This window comes from Falco rusticolus, chromosome 4 (assembly GCF_015220075.1).
Source record: "Falco rusticolus isolate bFalRus1 chromosome 4, bFalRus1.pri, whole genome shotgun sequence".
In the NCBI taxonomy this organism is placed as follows: domain Eukaryota; kingdom Metazoa; phylum Chordata; class Aves; order Falconiformes; family Falconidae; genus Falco; species Falco rusticolus.
In genome coordinates this window covers 68,674,578-68,694,698 of record NC_051190.1, presented here as the reverse complement: position 1 = coordinate 68,694,698, position 20,121 = coordinate 68,674,578, and the positions used below count along the sequence as shown (strand labels likewise).

The following is a 20,121-nucleotide window of genomic DNA, read 5'->3' as shown; positions in this document are numbered from 1 at the left end:
CACTATGAATACTGTCTTCAGATGAAGGCACAAAGCTGTGGTCCTTAGTGTTTGCTTGCCTTTGTCCATGGACTAGAAATGTGCCGAGGCAGTCTAGAGCCAGCTCCGTTTCCTAGCATAACTGTCTGTTGTATTGAGTCTTCAAGTTTCTTTCTTGTGTTCACACCAGAGACATGGCATCAGCATAAGCCAAACTGCAGGTGGCTATGTTTCTGATGTCTCCTGTCTGACTTACTGCTTTCGTGAAAGTTCATATTTTTTAAAGAACTGTTTTTGAGATCATCCACACCTCTTCCCCTTCCTCTCCTGGTGCCCCTCCAAAAACCATCAGCTGTGAGGCTTGTGTTCTGGCAGACAGCTGTTCAAGGCACCGCTTAAAAAAGATGATGTGGTTTGTGCAAGAGCAAGGTTTCACTTCAGATAAATCTCATTGCTGTAAACATGGTATTGTCGGCAGGGCAGATTTGCTGCTTGTTTGTTTCTTTCTTATACTGCAGCAACAGTGATGTTCCTTCACTTACATGCTTCTCATTTGTCTTTTGGTAATGTTTGCATTTGTGTGCAGATTAGTCATTGTGGGGTTCTAGGCATATAAATAAGTTGCCACATTCTCATACTCTTGAGACATGAAAAAATGGAGAGAGATGAGAAGTCAGATAAACCCTTAGTTTTCTTCCTACAGAATAGCTGAAGAATTACAGAGTTAGGAGTAATTTTTAAGTAGATAGCTTTCAGAATTTGTTGGAGGTTTACGATCTTGTCTATTTCCTAGACAATGGTGTTTTATGTCCCAAACAAATGGGACAATTTTTATGCCATTTGTCCTGCAAACTTAGCTTTGTGACTAATTCCAGGGAAATCAGTAAGACCATGCATCAGGTATTTTCCAAACCCAAGCTCCTCTTCTACATGCCCTTTTGTTTAGAAAATGATAGATCAAGTGAACATTGACTGTTACCATTCTGGCCTCAAGCCCAAGGATCCAAATGCTACTTGATGCATGGCATAGCTCCTTGATCTGCCTCTTTGCTTCACACCCAGCTTCTGCCTTAATGCCTGCAGGCAGCTGGGCTCTGCTATCAGGCCATGCTTGCTGTTGAGCAAAGCCACTGCACGTGCTCTGGCACACAAGTCCTAGCAAAGTCCTGAGCAACCTTCCCACTGCCTGAATTTACACGTATGTCATAGAGCATAGGGAGAAGCAAACAAACCAGTATTATTCCCCCTTCTTTTAATAATGCATTATGTTCTGCATACTGTGATATTTAGCTGTATGCTTTTTAAATTGATAAATCGAGATTTTGTCTGTCTGTACAATGCAGATGAATGCAAAAACTTTTGCTGTTTAACAGTAGGTGAATTTATTTCTACTGGTAACTGCATCAGGAGCTGTGCTTCCTTGTTTGCAGGGGCAGACAGGCACTGAGTCCTCTGAGGGTGGCTGCAGCTTCACAGCCCTCTGTCACAGAGTCAGAGTAATTTCAAAGTGTAGGCTTTTATTTCAGTAGGCTGAAGCACACGTGCCAAGATCATCTCTTCTGATTTCTTCTAGATTTTTTTAATACCTTCTTCACTGCATGAAAATACTTTGCAGATTATGAATGAGGGTTTAAAAGTAGAGAGTAGTAACTTTGGATAAAGGCTTTGGCATATGAGTGCTCTTAATAAAAATTAAGAGCCGAGTTATATCCATAGTGCCAGATATGAAGTGAGCAAATCAGTAAATTGGGTTGTTAGGAAAAATGCTCTCTAGCCTTTTGATACTGCATTGTATTCATCATATATCAGCATGCAATAAAATGTTATGTTCTCTACTGCCTGTAATAATATAGGAAGTGGTGAAAATTGGAATGAAAATCAAACCCATTGATCCAGAAAAACACCCAAAAACGTAAGCCAGTGTTTATAAAACCTTCGGAGGCTGTCTATACATAGGCAAAAGTAATTTTGTATTACTTTTGAATTATATTCAAAATAAAGAATTAAAACTCATGAGCAGGCAGCTGTGATTAAAGTTTTTTATTAGAGTGCATAAGCATCTGCCTCTTGCATCTGCTGGCTTGGGTACTCAATATTGAAAGACTGAGTAACTATTGAATGGATTTGTAGTGATCTAGTTACTTGTATTACTGTCCTTATAATGAACATTAATTCCTTTTGTGTCTTAATCAGAATTTCTACCTGGCAGACAAAGGGAAGAATGAAAGCAATGAAATGAACGATAAAAACAAAGAGGCTTTACTGGAGGTAAGCCAGCATGCTAGTTTGATGGTGCAAATGTCACCAAAACTGTCACCATCTGCATCTGCTGTGCAACAACAGTGGTTAGTTCTTTGGGCAAATATGTAACAGGAAGTTCTGTGATGGTTGGTGTCTTTGTGTCTGAGGTTTAATATGTTGATGTTCCTCTGCATCTGTTGCTCACCATTAAAAATGCAGATTGTATCCCCTAGCAGAGAAAATAAATGATGGAGAATTATTTTGTTGTTATAGATCCCAGTGCCATGAAATATTTTTATCTAGTGTTTCTATGACGAGTAAAGTTATGATAACAATAAAAGCAGTGTTGTACAAATAAGAATAAAAGAACCAGCTGTTACCACACCCTTAGGCCATCCCTTGTGACTTAATATTGTTAGTAAGGTTAATCAGTAGCAAACAATTATCTTGTGGATTAGAAGTAGATGTACTTCTCACTACCTGAAATTATTAGCTGTACTGCAACAGAAAAAGAACCTTTGCACTTTTCTAGAAAGTTTGTTTAGCCTTTTGCCTTTCCTGCTGAAGTTTTACTTCAGTTGTATGTTTGAGAGGGAAAAATCCAGAGCTATATGAAAGAAAAGGTTTTCACAGTTCTCCTGGCAAGCATTTTAACTTTGGTAAAAGTTCACAAAGGAAATGCTGCTCTCAGGTGACAGGATTCCCATTTCAAAAGAAGTGCATCTCATGAAGGCACCATGTTTCAACCAGCAGAAATCCTGGTGAATTCTAAATGAAAACATTAAGTAATAAGCGTGTTGGCATTAAAAATTACCCAACAGTAGGTCCTTCAAGCAAACAATAAAGTATATTTGTTTAAACAGTGTTGTAAATGCTAGTATGTATTTCAAGTGGAAGCAGAGATCAAGGGGGATTTTTTTTCTTTAGCTGTTTTTAGAGCTCTAAGCAGTCTCTAAGGATTCTCTCCACAGAACTCTTTATCTACAGAACCTATAGATACAGCAACAGAAAACTCAACAGCAGCAGTACCAACCATTCTATTGCCTTCACTGAGCACATCTATGTCTAGTTAAAACCTTTTGTACATTTTTGCTTGACCCTTTAGTGAATGGAGGTTTTGTGAGCATTCTTTTCCAGTGTGAGCAGCACCCAGCTCTCATGGCTGAGTTACCATGTTACCTTGGAAGTTTCTTTTGCCCAAGATGTTCATCTCCCTGGTAACTACATTGCCCATATTTGTATGTTTGCTGTCACAGGAAATGTCTTGTCCTTTTTTTTTTTCTCCAAGGGAGCATTTTTCTGCTATTTATTAATAGGGTTGTATGTAAATATATTTATTCTGTATATTATTATTCTTGTTGCACAGGAAAGCTTCTGTGGGACATCTGTCATTGTGCCAGAGCTTGAAGGGGCCCTTTATTTAAAAGAAGATGGAAAAAAGTCCTGGAAGAGGCGTTATTTTCTTCTGCGAGCTTCTGGAATTTATTATGTACCCAAAGGAAAAACCAAGGTCAGGAAGCCAAATAATCCCTCTAGCAATAAAACAATTCATGGAGGTGAAAGTGAAGAACTCCCAAGGTGACATTTTAAGAGCACTGTCTGGTGCATCTGGGAGGGTTGTGGTTTCTTTGGTTTAACTTTGACTACACCACTTGTGCAAATATTAGAATGTAGGCACTGAATCCTGTCACATTTCTCTCCTTTTGATTTCTATGGATGGATAAAAGCATTAATGAAATGCTCCTCCGGAAGTCAGTGGGGGAAAGAAAAACAGCACAGCACCCTTTAGCTCGTGTTATGCTGCCAAAGTGCTTCACTGTTATATGTGTTTCTTGTGGAAGAATATTTAAAAAATTCTCAAGTAAACTCATTTCTTATCACAAAAAAGGTGGAATTTTCCTTTGTTTGATACCGACTTTCTGCACCAGTAACCACCATGCAGAAACGCTATATGTTTTTTTCCTGTGGTGATCTTTACCTAGAGAGTGTGTTGTGCTTTTTGTGTAGAAAGAAATGAGACAGAAGCATCCACCTGACCAAATCAAATGCACTGACATTTAGTATTGCAAAAATTTAGAGTCTGAATTGCCAGCACTGGAGAAGCAAAGAGATCCTGAATGTGTTGCACATAAGGGCGACTGGCTTCTCATTTCCACAGTGGTGAGGTAGAATGGCCGCTTCTGGGACTGATGGTTTTGGGGCTTTTTTTTGTATTCTGAAAACCACGTCTGTTACCACTTACAGCTCTGCTAATGCTTCATATTTGAAAATTCTGGTATTGCAGATGGAGCTTTACTGTTATGATTTCTGCTGTGAAACTTCACTGTTTTGCTATTCCCCAATTAAATTGCAAAGGAAAAGTAAAATAAAATTGATAGCTTGTAAACGAATGCCACGTTGCTGCTCCAGTGACCTGTCTTTATATTCCAATCTCAGTGAAACACAGACCTAGATTACCTTGCTGCTTTCACAGCAATTTATTATGACTTTACTTGACCCTGAAATAACAGCTTTCAAACCTCAAATCATGTTGCAGACACACAACATCCTATCAATTAGGAACTAGAATGCTATTTGGAAGGGACTCAAGGTGGGAAGAGTGTAAGAATACTCAAATGAAAAGTCCATCTTGGACATTTCCTTGTAGCCTGCCCCCAACGGTGGCCAGCAGAATGGTGCCAAAGCAGGGCAAGCATGTACTGATAGCTACACAGCCTTTTTTCATCACCCAATCATACCAGTTTCAGTGACTTTCCATCATAGTGCAAATGAGGAAAGTGCTTCCATTTTTTCAGGTAATAGACTGCAAGCATAGGCTCAGGATGGAGCCATGCAGTTGTCTTTTAACTGCTGTTTAACATTTTATTGCCTGTTAGTCCTTGCACCCTGTACAGCACCCGGCCTATAACTGAGCCATTTTAAGGAACTGTGTGAGTGTTTCAAATTCACTATATCACCAACTCAGGCACTTGCAGGGACAGAGGACCTTGAAGCTAGTTCTTTAGCAGATAGTTAAGCTAAATGGTATCACAATCAACTGTTTGCTCCTGCTTCTCTAACAGCCTTCAGCAAAAGGATGCGTACGTCCATGCCTCAGCCGTTCCAGAGAAGGTCAAGTTTCTCAGTTCAAATCTATGTTTAATGGTGATTTAAGTTAGTTACTGGGCTCTGTATTGGAACAGCTGAGGCTCAGGTAGACTTGTCTTTTGTGGAAACAGTAATCTCTGGTAGATGAGCAGGCTGCAGTTAGGGTGCTAAACATCTTGAAGCACTGCAACAGAATTCAGTACAGCTCTTCAGTCAAAGTCCTTAAATTATGAGAGTTCATCCCATGTCAGGGTGGTATGAAGAATGCACATGCACCTTGCTGAAGTCATTCAGTTGTGGGTAGAATGATCTTTCACTGAGGTACAGAAACAAACAGTTGGCAGACAATAGTATCTTCAGCTGCTGCAGCTGTTTTGAAGTTCATCATATAATCATGTTTTCATTTGTAAATCTGGCATACTTTTGACACTTCATGTTGGCTGTAGAACACATGGCAAATGTGAAAATACAGAGACACATTCAGGTAATTATACACACACGCCTTTGGTGGTTTTGGTTCTGTTTTGGTTTTGTATTTTTTTTAAGAAACCAAGCACCAGTCAGCACTGCTGACTTAATTTCTTTCTTCAGCATTACTCACATCCCATTCAGAAACATGCTGTTAATGGACAGGGTCACAAAACAGCAGAGGCAGAATTGCAGATACAATTTTAAAATGTGTTTGTTACATGTGTTGCTTTGTCATTTAACATTGCAGAAATGCTAGCAATAAGTGCCTTTATCCCTTGCATAAAAATTTGTTCCTTACTTTGAAGAAAATGACAACTGCATTCATATTGCTCTAAATTGCTGTTACCTGGTTTGTAAAGAAAAGGATCAACTCATTGATTTGAGCACATTTAAGAATTTACAGTGTTGGAAAATCCTAGGTCCACACAGTCAATGACAAAATCTTTGACATCAGCTTCAAGGGAGATGGGAGAGAGAGAAGCCCTGTCTACATATACTATGGAGTTTTTCCTCTCCCCACAAAGCTTACTTGCAAACTCAATTTGTAAATAAATCCAACTCAAGGGTGTATTGTAATAAAAGTATCAGTAAGAATGAGAACAGCATAGAAGAACCTTCATATGTGGAAATAAACCCCAGTCTTAGGGGTAGAGAGGATTTGTGGTTTGGTGTTGGGGTTTTTTTTCCACAATTTCCTGGTTTCTTTTGCATTTCCACTCAAAGAATTGCAAAACTTATGCTTTGTATGCAGAATTCTGCACTGAGAAGTGTGCCAGCAACAGAAACATTGTTACTTTAGCAATATATTGTGAACCGGCAAATGTTGCAATAAACAGAAAAGGAATGATGCCAGTAAATTTGAGAAAACGCAAAGCAAAATAGATTACATGAGTGCTTATTTCCTGATGAGAGCTTGTTTGTGACATACTGAAGAAAAACGAGCTCTCAAAAGAATTTGGAACCCCAAACCTCCTTTCTCCACTTAGAATTGTAAGGATGTAGTTGCTAGGCCTTTATCTATTTTACTAAAGTTAATTGTTACTGTGGTGTTCTATTTGGTCTTGTTAGCCATAAGCCAAAATCTTCACAAAAAGCAATAAAGCACAGCAAAACCAGAACAGCAACAAAATGTTGCACTGTTTGTGTTATATATTATTCCTAATGTGTACTGACCCTTTTTCAATTGTTAGTTTAAGAATGCACACATTTAAAATTAACCTTTCTTCAGTCAACTTCATGACAGCTGAAAAAGTAAAAAACATTGGCATTAACGCACTTGAAAAAAGTCCTATTAATGAGTTTCACATCAAAATTCAATTTGTTCTAACAACGATGTACTTGGTTTTCATTTATAGACTTCACGGGATCTGGCATGTTTCATTCAGTTTGAGAATATGAACGTTTATTATGGTTCTCAACACAAAGTGAAATATAAGGCGCCTACAGATCACTGCTTTGTCTTAAAGGTAATGTACACAAACCCTAAGTTCTGCAAATGTCACACAGAGGTTCTTTTGTATGTAAACATGTTTAAATTCGAAGCTTTGGATACCCTGAGATAGAATACCTCCTGCAAAGTCATGTCTATTTTCTTCTTCGCTTCATTGTTGATCAGCAACAGGTCTTTAGAACCTTAATTTTAAGGACTTGTAGTCCTATGATATATGTCTGCACTGGGTCTATAAAGTTGTCTTCAAAACAAGCCTGAATATGCTTCCATATTCAGACTGTTCAGGTGACTGGACACATCTGGACAAATGGCACACAAGGCAGATGTCTGATTAAGACTGGCAGTCCCTAACGTTGACATTATAAGTGCTGTGGACTATCTACTAAGAAGTAAGTCTACCTTTTATTTGCAGTATAGTTGTACCTGTTGAGTGGTTTGTTGAACTGAGATGCAAAATCTTGCAGGAATAAACATCTCAGTTGCCATATTTTATTATGCAACTATTTGTGGCAGGAGGGCAAAAGACGTTTTTCACCCACTCGTGAAAATCAGTGTTTGTTGTTGAAGTATCTTATTGCTGCCTCTCCAGGCAACAGCACTGCAAAAAGGCTGACAATTCTGCATTTCTTTCAGGAAAGGAAAAGAAGCCTATGCTTTTTACATAGTTCAGATAGCAGAAATGAAGCTTTGAGGTTGCAGTAATTAGGCCTTGCTTGCTATCTGTCATTAATACAGATTTTAGATTACAATGGGATTACTGGTACAAGAAGGAAGATAATCTTGTTGACGCTTCTCTATTGCACTGGCCCGCAGTGCCAACAAGATATTAGAAAACACACTGTCTTCCTATCTCAGAAAAGAAGTATGGGAAACATTCATTTCAGAGGTCACAAACCATACTTCTGGCAGTAGCTGCACACTTACAGTGCTTTTTTATTCAGTTTCAAAATGTCTGCTAGCCTAATTTACACATGGCCAAGCAGAAGTGGTTTATAGACCAGACTTACTTTCTGAAGCAGATGTGTCTAATTAACACAGATGACCGGTTTTAATACTATAGTTCTCTGCAAAATGCTCTGCAAAAAGCCACTTTATCCTTGTTTGTAAAACAGGGGTGAGCCTTCTGAAGTTAGCAGGTAGGCATTATTTCTGAAAAATACAACTTCTAATGAAAAAAAAAGTAAAAGGGGAGCTGATTTAAAAAATAAGGGGAAATTGATTTTCTAAACAGATGTCTGGTCAAAGAATTATTTGACTAATAAGAGTTTTTCACATTCTGATCAGATGAAAATAAAAGCATGATTTTTGAAGTGTATGTAGCAATGTGTTTAACTGTTCACAACAATTAGGAAAACTTTCTGGACTTACGGCCATCTTTTGTGGAAAGAGGTATGCTATAAATAAGAACTTATACAAAAAAAGTCACGACGACTGAAATGCTCTATTGGATGTGTGATGTTAGTCCTGTACTCTCAATGTGAAATGTGAAGAACAAGATCAAAAGCTCACTGGGGAAAGCTTTATGTGTAATAGGCTTATAAATGTATGAAACCCGCTTAGCAAAACTGTTTGCTGTGATGCTTCTAAAATGTGTTTGCGGTATACTAGAATAAACATCATATTGATAAGATCATTATATCTGAGCGACACTACCTAGTGATGAATAGATTATGTTACAGTGATTGTTCTTCATTTTAATTCCCACAAATCAGCATTTGGTAGATTCCTGACCAGCTCAGTTTCAGACTTGGCTTCTCTTAACAGCTGTCTTCTGCAGTGGCTGGAGTTGGTCAGGAAGTATGGGCAAGTATTGGTATCTTCACGTCTTCTGTTGTTTCAGAAGTGGAAGCATTCCGCTTACAATGGCTTTCTAAGGGTGATGCAATGGAGAGTTTCATATTTATTGTGATTTCTGTACATTAATTTGAATTCTATATATACCTTTTTGAAGGCATGCAGGAGATGAGTTCGTTCATATCCTCTTACCTTTGGAGGCTGGAGCTGAGGGTGTAATGCAACTGGAGATCTGTGGGCTGAGGGAAGGAGCAAAGTTAAATGATTGGATGCTTGGTGACACAAAAGTGTATGGACAGGAACACGGAGTCATTTATTACACTTAGTCAATTTTTGTTCCTGTCTGTTTTTATATGGAAGTCTCCCAGAAGAAAGTATCTTTCTTGCTGGGACACACTTGTCCTGAGATGCTGAAGGAAAACAAACCATCATTCTCGAGATATCTCTCATCCTGCCATATTTTGAGAATAAAGTCCTCAAGATGAAATGACAGTACTTTTGCAGGCAGGTGCAGTGACCAAAAGGCAATAGATTTTAACAGGTAAACATCTTTATTGTACTGGTACCCTAGTAATTTTTAAGGAACTTAGACGCCCATCTCAGTCCAAGCCAGATGGAAATTTCTCCACAAGGCTGCACTGCTGTTTCTTCAAAGCTCTTTCATTCCCCTGTGTGTGCCTTGGGACCGGGGGCTCTGCAGAGGTTCTCTTCTGGTTACTTGTTTGCGTTGGCTGCAGGAGATTATCTGTCTTTAAAGCAAGTGGGGGAAAGCAGTTGGAAGAGTAGCAGCCATAGCCCATGCTAGCTGTTCACTGAAGATGCCTGTAAATCAAAGGAGATTTTCATATTTTGGAAAATAGGTTAGTCTGCAGCCTTATTAGCTCCAGCAAGCTGTAACACCACTTGGAAGGGTTTTGAATAATAGCATGCCACTACATTTTTTAAAAGAGTTGTATCTTTCTAAGGTGCCCCTTAGGAATAGCTGTGTCAAAACAGTGAGCAGTCATTAGCCAAGTAACTTGCTTTGCTGTGTTTCAAACTTAGCAAAAGAAACTGCCCAGCTCAAAGGCAAGAGACCAGCTTGTACTTTATTGTGAGGAAGAAATGCAAGGACTTAACAGCTTCAGCAGTATCTTGTTTCTGTGCTAGGTGGAAAATCCTGCTGAATTCAGAACCAGACATAATTTCCCAGATTTGAGCATTGAGTTGAAAAAAATACTGTATTTCCTACTGGTTAATCTAATTGGCATCCTTACTTCAAGAACAGGAGAAATGCCCTTTGTTCATTCAAATGGCATCAAATGGCCAGTGATGTGGGCTGAGGTGGAGTTGAGTACGGCCTCATGCTTGAGGGAAACATCCCTTCTTTTCCTCCAGTCCCCATTTGAATGATGAGCCTTCTAAAACAAATAACTAGACTAAAACCTGTAACATTTGTAGCTGTCTTCAAAGGTCCTGTCTCATGCTAGCAAGTGGAAAAGATAAAACATTTCTTTTTGCCTCCCTCCAGCCTTGGTCATCTTTATGATGTGTCTTTACAGAGGGAAGAGCTCTCAAGAGATGTTACAAGAACAAACAGAGCATTCCTGCCATTTTTGTCTCTATGTGCCAGGCATCACCAAGAACTTACGGGAAAGAGGAATGCTATAACTAATGTTAATCACAGCCCTGGTGACTTGGTTTTAGCTAAAACAATGAGATTTCTCAGGTTGTCTGACCCTGCTCTGAACTATGTGGGCTTTTGCCTCAAAATCTTCAAGACATTTCTTTGAATGTAGCTTCACCTTGATGTCTCTAAATGGGATTCAACCTTTTTTTCCAGTTTCTTCTGTTAGGCTACAGTGGAGCAAGGGGCTTACAAAGACAGTGAGCCTTTGGTCCTAGTGCCTGTCCCAGCTAAGATGCATCCAGTCACGGGGAGCTGGCAGCTCTCTCTGTCCTGTTTCTTTTTTAATCTAGCCATTTAATTTCAATTTCAGTGGTCATACCTGCGTTACTTGGTTGATGCTGTCTTGGGGGCTGGTGTTAGCGTATCAACAAGGTCATGGTCATCATGAGTGGGTTGCTTTGATACTTAGCCAGAAGCTGGGGTAGTTTTTGCAGCCTGTGATGTTGGAACTGCACCTGGACTAGCTGTTTTAAACTAGCTCAAATATAAAAATATCTTGTCTGCAGATCCATCCTGTAGGATGTTCCTCTTACAGCTAGAGAAGCATGATGTGTTGTGAGTGCTCTTTGTCCATCATTTCTTCCCATTACATCAGCACCCCATTTCATATACTGTAGCTCAGAACAAAATGGGGTTGTTTTTGCATATTCGTTAACCATCAAGACACTGAGGAGATAATGGGGAAAAGGGTAGAAAAAGCCAGAAAGAATTCAAAGACACATCACAGTGTCTACCAGAAAAAAGAAAGCACTTTGCTGAGCTTATTCAGGAGCTTCCTTTCAGGATGATTCAGGAGACAACTGCAGTAACTGAACAAAGCAGTTGCTTCCTCATATCAGCTTCTCTCAGGCAGCTGAAAGCCCAGCTGGGACCAACTGAAAAGAGCCCAGCTGGCTGGCTGGTGTCAGAGAGCAGGGTCACCTTTAGCTGTCCCTGTGCAGCAAACCAGAACTGATGTGGCTGGGTCCTGAAGATGAGAGTGCAGCTTGGCAGAGGCTCCAATGGAGTTGGCTTTTAGGAATCCTTAAGTTTTGGGGCAACTGTAAAGCTTGAAGAGCTCTTATTTCCTAGTAGCTACTTGGTCTGTGCTGAGCTATATATAACCTTATATAACTGCTAAGCAAGCCTTCCTCCCTGAAAGGAAGTCCCATGTGTAAAACAAAAAAACAACACAAAGAAGCCTCGGCATATTAAAAATTGAGTCTCTGAATAAAATAAATGCTTTTGGGACATCTGCTTCTGTAAGCATGTAGATTCTTCCTATTTCCTACTCAGCGTAAATGTAACACTTACAAAAATTTTAAGATCCCACCCTTCACTGACATCAGATGAAGTGAGTCTTTTCTTAATAGAGACCTCCATATGCAGAAAAGAGGAAGGGAAAGGGCAGCCAAGTGTGGAAGAAGACCTTCACTCAAACCTGCACCTGTTAAGGTCAGATCTGTCCCTCTGTTCCATGCAGAGGAGGTGGGAGAGGGTAGTAGCACGGCCGTCCCCGCCACCCTGCAGAGTGCTGGTCACTCCTGGGAGAGAAACGATGAGGGAACAAATATATCTTTCCTTCACAGAAAAAGTAATTTCACACACCACATGCAGCAAGTGTGCCAGTTGGAGTGGCTTGGTTCCTCACAGTTGCTTTTGCATTTACAAATGCGAATTTTTGTGCATGGATTCCCTGCAGACCTTCTCTTTCACCATCTACTATGTTACAGGGGAAACACTGTGGAAATGGGTGAGACTTTTGTGAGGTATTTCATATTCTGAAGCTGAAAGCCCTCAAAACCAAAGGATTCCACCATGAGGGAAGGGATCAGTTCATCGTGCTAGCAACAGCATCCATTGCACTGAGCAGAAATTATGAACATAATGTTTATTTTGTACATTGAGAATGCGTGTCTGTGCACACACACGCTAGTCAAGAAGCTGGTTTTGTCACACCATGTGGAAAACTCCTCCGAAGCAGACAAAATAGCAAGGTAATCTATATGCAAATTTGCTGGTTTAGTCAGTCTGATGTGTCTGTGACAAAGAGTGGATTTAATTATAGTTTATTGGTGCTGGTTGTGCTTGAGTAATCTGGAGGTAATGGTGCATAATGCTGAATTAATCTAGGATGAAAAAAATTGGTTTCCTGGGGATTAACTGAGACAAAGGCAAATCATCCTCTATTTCCACAGCTGGGCACATTTTCCTGTGTAGTCTAAACAGCTAAGTTTTCCTGGTGTCGTTTGGAAACTAATTTTTTTTTAAAAGAAATTTCTAATGATCTAAAGAATTTTAGAATTAGATTTCAAGAATAGTGTCTGTTTGGAACAGTGGCATCATTCTACCAAGTAATTTAGTATTTAGTTGCTCTGCTGCTGGTTCCCTCCTCCCTCACACCTAGTATGCTCAGTCCCAGACTGAGTCATGTACATAATACATTCAAAACATTGACAGTTAAGAAGGGAGAAGGTGAGAATTAGCAATGTTTGTGATAGCAAATGGTAGGAAAAAGATGTAGAACCAATGGCTAGTGCAGGAAATGAGGATAGAAAACAGGAGATTTTTGTTTCTTCATGTGAAAGGTTTGAAGATTGTGTTAGCATGAATGCTTCAGATAAATATTTCAGAGTAAGATTCATTGCTAAATAAAGTGAAAAAGCAAAAGCAGACATACTCTATTACAGAACACTTTCAGATATGTGGGATTACGGTCATAGTACATGCACACAGTTTTGCAAGATTGATGCATAAACAATGGGGAGAATAAGGACAGAGAATGGACAGTGGGAAATGGAATATAATAGCTTCGGAAAATATGATTTGCTGCATAAAGCAGTTCTCTTTGGCTACAGTGGCTATTACATGTATTTTTAATGACCTAAAAATTTTGCCTTGGTTGTTAGAGGAATGTAGGTCATATCTTCCTTATGTAGGTATCATTTCTTTATAATAGGACAGTTACTGTTTTATCTCTGTACAGTTCACACATGTCTTCAAAAGATCAATTAAGCATGGTCATTTTAATGCAGAGAGTGCACAGCATCAGAATTTGACCACATTTAATAGTAGATGGCAAATTTGAACCACATTGGTGTGATTTTTGAAAAGTGCTGAGTATTAATTCTCCTTGCAGTCATGGGAGCCAGAAGAGTCTCAGCTTTTCTGAGAATCTAGTTCAACATAGCACAAGTTCATACGTAGAAGATAAGGTATCCAAAAACTGACCATTTGGTGAAAATCTGGCCTAAAGCCAAAGCTTTTGATCCAAAGTTAGTAACTCTATGCTTCTGGCTATTGTTTCTGCCTCAGAGACTGAGCAATGATCCATATATTTTGGGGCAAGGGATCCAATGAGATGCCTGAGTAAATTCAGTTTACTTTTCATCTTCAGTGTTGGACAAAGGCAAAGCAAAATACCATTTTATTGGGATAATCTCTCATTTCATACACACATGCCCTTTAGTCATTTGTTTTGGCACAAACCATAGAAACCACATAGTTCAGTTCCTATTTCGTCAGGTTTTCGATGGTTTTATCTTTTTTTCCTTAGGCAAAGAGTTTATTTTATATCTGAAAATGTAATCTGTGCACAAATATTTTTTTAAACCTCTCCAGAAAATTAGCTCTTTATATTCAATTGCTTCTGCTTTCTTTATCTCTACAGTTGATACTTACAGAGGAGACAGTGGGTCAGAGGAGAACACTAGGTTCTGTTCCATGCCTTTTCAGTGCTTTTCTGCATGGAACACAGCACATCCCTTTGCAGCCTGACATTTGAGGTGCTCAGGCCTTAATAAGTAACTAGACAGGTTCCAACACTTCCAAAAACACAGACCCAATGATGCAACTAATTCATCACTATTAAGAGTTTTGACATCAACAGAGAAAAAAGTTCTCTGTAGACAAATCATGTTGCATTTTAATACACCGTATCATTTTGAAGCACGATTCCATTTTTTTCTGTGAGAAAAATTCTGGAGTCCCTTTTTACTTGCATATTACCACTTCTCATTCAAACTATGAGTTCTGGGGTAGTTGCTTTTTAGACAGTCGTCTTTCATAATTCGTTTTGATGCTGCATGTTTCAGAGGCAAAGGTGCTTCACCTTTCCAGAGGAGATGTTTTCACTTTGCTATCAGATAATTTTAATGACCTTTTCAGGACACAGTATGCACCACATAACAAAGTAATTTATCTGTCTATGTGTGAGATGTGTAGGCTGTGGCATACTGAGGTTAGTGTTACTTTGCCTAAAAATACAGTATTTCTCACGACTGTCATGATTGATATTGTTACAACCTCTATTAGTCTCACAGATTATTACAGGCACTATGAATCTAGTTTAGCAAAACCAAACTTGTGTGGTGACTACACCTCCTTAGGTCTGTGTGCTGTACTAAACAACTACCCTGAGATACAGGAACTGTGAAAGGAGGAAATTGGTTCCCGTGGATCTTTACATTAAATCATAATATCCAGGGACTTTCAGCTGTCCAAATTCTCCTCTGAATTGATTATCCTAAGTCAGTGCTTTTATGTACTAATAGATTTTGCATATGACATGAAGCTTTTAGTGGAGAGTCAAGCTCATAAAGGTCAGTGTTGATAGCAGACTTCTGCCATTTGTACTGCCAAAGTAATTTCACTGTGGTACAGTTCTTCCCAAGTGAGCAAGCTGCTGGGGTGGGGTGACAGGTCTTGGCTGAAACATTACTCAAAGTAGGCTTCGTGCATCAAAGAACCACGGGAAGCCAAATGCGTCCATCTGAGCCACTAATAATCTTTTACAGGTATAAACCTTATGTATTAAGCTTGGTGCTGCTGGTGTTTGCTTCTGTGGTCTGGCCTTGCACAGAGCTGCTGAGGGCAGCTTCTGCACTGGCAGCATGGAACAGTCCTCCCTGGACCTGATCCAAAGCTCAAGAAAGGTAATGGGATATTTCCAGTCAACCTCAGTGGGCTATGGGTCCAGTACAAAGTTATGTTTTATGTGTCATTGGTAAAGTTTCACATAAAAAGAGAGCCAATGCTGCTGCTGCTGCTTCTCAGAAAATGAGAGACAGTACAGTCCTTAGCTGTTACAAAGCAAAGATACAGGCTGCCTGCAGGGTTTTGAGGTATTTAACCTTCCTTATGAGAGCTGGGCATTCAGCAGCTTGCTAGTTGAGTCCCTATTTGACAGAATATACTTGTGACTCTGCATTTAATCATGGTTGCTGATTGGAGTAATTTAATCAAGGAACTGATTGGGGTAATTTGGAATAGGCCCCACTGGTGAATGTCAGTAGTTAAGATGGATTGCCCAGTGGAGACAATAGCTAGTAAAAGATAGGGTAGAGGGCAGGCAGCAAATAACTCTCATGTTGTCTGTCATGAGACACAGCCTTATTCACTGACAGTTCCCTCTCAGCTTCTCAGGATGGTGAGAAACCCACAGTCTCAAAATATTCATAGACAGGGTAAGCAGTGAAGTGAGGAAGCTGGCTGATGGTGCTACATTATTCAGATCATTGAGGAAAGGGCAGACTGAAGAATTCTGGGAGGCCATTATGAGGCTGAGGTTCTGAACAGTAAAATCATAAATGACATATGGTCTAGGTATGCACACAGTAATGTGCATAGGGTCAAAAGCAGTCAGAACTTCACCTGTGAAATTACTAACTTTGAGCTGACCTGTACTATTCAGGAGCAAGACGCTGATACGGTATATAACTTCATAAAGGCCTTGTTTCAGTGCTCAGTGCCGGTCAGATATGTAAATCGAGCATTAAGAGTTATTAGAAAAGGCATAAATGGTAAAACAGCAAATGCTGCCATACCATGACACATGTCCATAGTTTCCCCTCACCTGTGTGGTTCTGGTCCTCTCATTTCAAAGAAATACAATAAACTTGGAGAAGGATCAAGGAGGAGCAACAAGGACAAGCAAAGGAAAGGAATGACTTTGACTTGAAGAATGACTGCAGAGACTAGAAGCTTGTAGGCTGGAGAAGAGTTAACTTGCCAGGAATGTGATGCAGATCTCTAGGCTCAGGAGTGGCATGGAGAGGTGTGGATGGGGGTCAGCCATTCAGTGTCTCTTCTGAAACAAGAATGTTATACAAAGCTAGTGGGAGTCAGATTCAGAGCAAAAGGAGATGGTTCTTCATAGACTGTATAGCAGACCTGGGAAAATTGTTGGTAAAAGATGTTGTGGATGCCAGAACTCTTTCTGGGCTCAATAAAAAGCTGCAGGAGTACCTGGAGGAGAAATCCACTGAAGAACCTAAATACAGAAAATCCCCATCCAGCTCAGAAAATCCTCTGACCTGAAAATAGTTGCAGACAAGGTGAGTACAGAGAAGGGTGTATCATATATACTGGTCATCTTCTTTCTCTTCCCTCGGTATCCATTTGTGGCCACTGCCAGAGTCCAGATACTGGGTTCAGGGACCTTTGCTCTGACACAGTACGGGTGTTTGTGTGGAACTGGTATTTCTGTAGAGTGTCCCAGAGGAGAGGTCTGCAGCAGCCCCTCTGAGCTCCGCAGCCGCAGATCCCCATGGCAGGGCTGTGTCTATGTGCAGCGCCGTTACCTAGCTTGGTCTATGCCATGGCTTCCTCTGCCTTGTTTATGCAGTGTGCACTTTCCTCCAGATGTTTGCATGAATTCTGTGTTAAATTACAGAAGTCTTTTCTTTCTTTTTTTTTTTTTTTTTTGGTAACAAAAAACTGTAGGTGTGGTATTTGAAAATGAGGGAAGATATGCAGACACATTGGACTTTGTTGTCATGAAAGAGTACCAAAAAAAAAAAAAGCCTTGCTTTTTTCATTTTTGAAAGCTTTGGGTGCCATCTGCTGGGTTCAGTAGGACCTTACACACTGGAGCAAAATTGCGAGTTGCTTGTTGAAAAGTGCTTGAAGAATTTAATTTATCAAGGGTTGCAATGTCTTTGTTTGCACCTCCCAGTTCTTTTGGCTCTGTTGGTGATAATGTTACCCAGGTCTATGGGCTGTACTCAGCCACACAGAGAGAAGTGCCTGCTTGCAGTACCCTTTTAAGGACAAGATTCAGACTGAATTCTCTGATGCTTTTCACTGTGTTTGGTCACATAATAGAGAAATGGTGGAAGGAAATAAGGTTTGTCAGGCATTGTGTCCTGGCCACATAGTGCAGTAGCAGAGCTCACTCTGAGCAGCATTCAGGCTGTGTGAGGCTGCTGGAGACAGGGACAGGCAGACACTGGGGAGCTGGAGAAGGCTGTTTTCCAGGGACCCTGGTTACTGCCTCTTGTTTGCTACGTGGCATAGGTGTATTGCAGCAAGCTACAGTCCTGTCTGTTGAACTGTGAATGGGGCGGTCTGTGAGTGTACCAGGTGGCTGAGGCACAGGTCCATGGGGTGGGCATGGTGCCGGCCCTGCAGTTAAGGCACCTGGTGCCAGTACGCTGGCATCTCTGGGCTTGCAATGTGACATGTCCCTAGCTTTCACCTTGGCAGTGCCTGGGAGCAAGGTAATAGAATAAGGTAGCCATGGGCCCTTCCGGAGGGCTGAAGTGGACTTTGCTTATTCATCATTCACAGGGGAGACGGCCAGCTATGTGTTTGCAGAAAAATGGTGAATAGTATGACCTGTGTGAGCAGCTGAGTTCAAACACACAGGGAGCTGTAATGCAGTTACCCACAGCACTGCCCTGGGACACATCTGTCGCTGTGAGACCCTTCAAGGGTAATATCCTTTGGTTTTTTTCTTCCTTGCAGTTACCTCCATGGTGTGTTCACTCTCGCTCCATAATTTGATGATACAGGGCTTTGGCAGCAATACTGGCTTGCGTGGTCCCATCCTTTCATCCATCCCTCGCTACTTGTTCTCTCCCCAAGCCACAGTGCCCCTTATCCCCACGCTGTATGTGAGGCTATGCTGCGTACTGCTGGGTTTTAAAAAAACAAACCAAAACTACGGCATGATGAAATGGGTTATATTTAACCCAGACCAGTTCCTTTTTCTTCGAATTGCAATGTGGCCTCCTAAACAGTTGGCCACTGTTGGGCCAACACAAGCAAGGGAAGCCTGGTGTCTGCAGTGCTGAGGGGTAAGCAGGGACACGTGGCTGAGGAGCAAGACCTCTGTATTCAGTTCTGCTTTTGAACCCCTGGATCACCCAGTTTAGCAGGATTTGGCCTCTGCACTGCTACCAGCAGGCATCTGCGAGGAGACCTCTGGCACCTACATCAGCCCTGGGCTGGTGGGCTGCTCACAGCCTGCGAGAGGTCCTGCCGAGTTCCCCACGTCCAGCATTGCTCTGCTTTGGAGGCTTAACAATATGTATAAAACCAGGGTCCTTGCTGCTAGGTGGAGGTATGCTTTGAACTTTCAGCTGCACAGGCTGAAAAGAGAGAGGTTTGACAATAGCAAATTCTCAGAGCATGTTTGGCTGCTGTTTTGTGCGTTCACAGTATTTCCCTAACTGTGCACCTATAATTTATAAGAATATAAATAAAAATGAACACATAAATGAGGGATAATGAAGCCTTTTCCTTTGGTTTCATTCTTTTTCTTGTGTATCAAGAGATGGCAGTGTATTAGTCCATACAAGCTACTAAAGACTTACAGCTTTCTCTGCTGTAGCAGGGCAATGAAATTCTTTCAGAGTCTTAGAGAGGATGTTTAGTCTCAGACAAGCAGGCAGCCTGGCATTTGGTGATCTTTGAGTTGCAATGGCACATCATCACATGCTGGTACTGTGTTGATCAGTAAGGAGAAGAGATCCTAAATTTTGTCCAAAAGGACAAAAAAGATTTAAAAATGGTAAAGGTTTCTGGTACAAACAGATGAAAAGTTTACTTCTGACGGTGTTGCATTTTGAATGATCCTCTATCTGGAACATATGGCAGTTTACATAACTGTTGGCAAATAACAGCAAGAATAAAGCAGAATAAAAATCCATAGGAAGAAAGCTAGAACTCAGCCTGAAGAAAGGCAGTCAGTTAGAAGGAAAAATCTATTTCAGCTGAGAGTTTATGCTTAAACAAATTTAACATACTCTTTGAAAACTAATTATGTTCAGCATTCAGTCTGGGTGCCTTACATATGACAAACCACAATGAGAAGCACGTTTCCTTCCAGTGTTCATACATTGCTTGAACCATAGCATTTGTAGACTTCATTAATCTATGATCAATCTAGATCACTATTAGATTTCTGTAGCCCTTGAATTCATATTACAGTGCATTAAAATTATTTCAAGAAAATGCTGCCAGTGGCAACTCGTGTATCATCTTTTTAAAATGTTCTTATACTCTGTTTTTGCTGCTTTTTTTTTTTATTATTATTTTTCTAATTGTCTTCATGTTGACATGATACCTATAGGCAGTGTTCTCACTGAGGTCACTGTGTGTGCCTTCATACTTTTGTGTAGTGGTTGGATTTCTGCATTTTTCTTATTTTATAAATTGATATCTTCCA

The 20,121-nt window shown here is 40.4% G+C and overlaps 1 protein-coding gene and 1 long non-coding RNA gene across 2 annotated transcripts in view; one reads left to right on the top strand and one right to left on the bottom strand.

The window, feature by feature from the left end:
- Positions 1 to 20,121, top strand: part of LOC119145880 (amyloid beta precursor protein binding family B member 1 interacting protein) — a 67,170-nt gene that overhangs the window by 37,965 nt on the left and 9,084 nt on the right. The window contains exons 8-10 of the mRNA XM_037382644.1: positions 2,173 to 2,247; positions 3,587 to 3,730; positions 7,134 to 7,244. Of these exons, the coding sequence (XP_037238541.1) occupies positions 2,173 to 2,247; positions 3,587 to 3,730; positions 7,134 to 7,244 (330 nt within the window). The remainder of the gene's footprint in view (positions 1 to 2,172; positions 2,248 to 3,586; positions 3,731 to 7,133; positions 7,245 to 20,121) is intronic.
- On the bottom strand, positions 9,406 to 20,116 carry LOC119145884. The gene is made up of 2 exons (XR_005103557.1): positions 16,985 to 20,116; positions 9,406 to 16,758 (listed from the first exon to the last, which is right to left on the bottom strand). It is a non-coding gene; the product is annotated as an uncharacterized LOC119145884 (long non-coding RNA).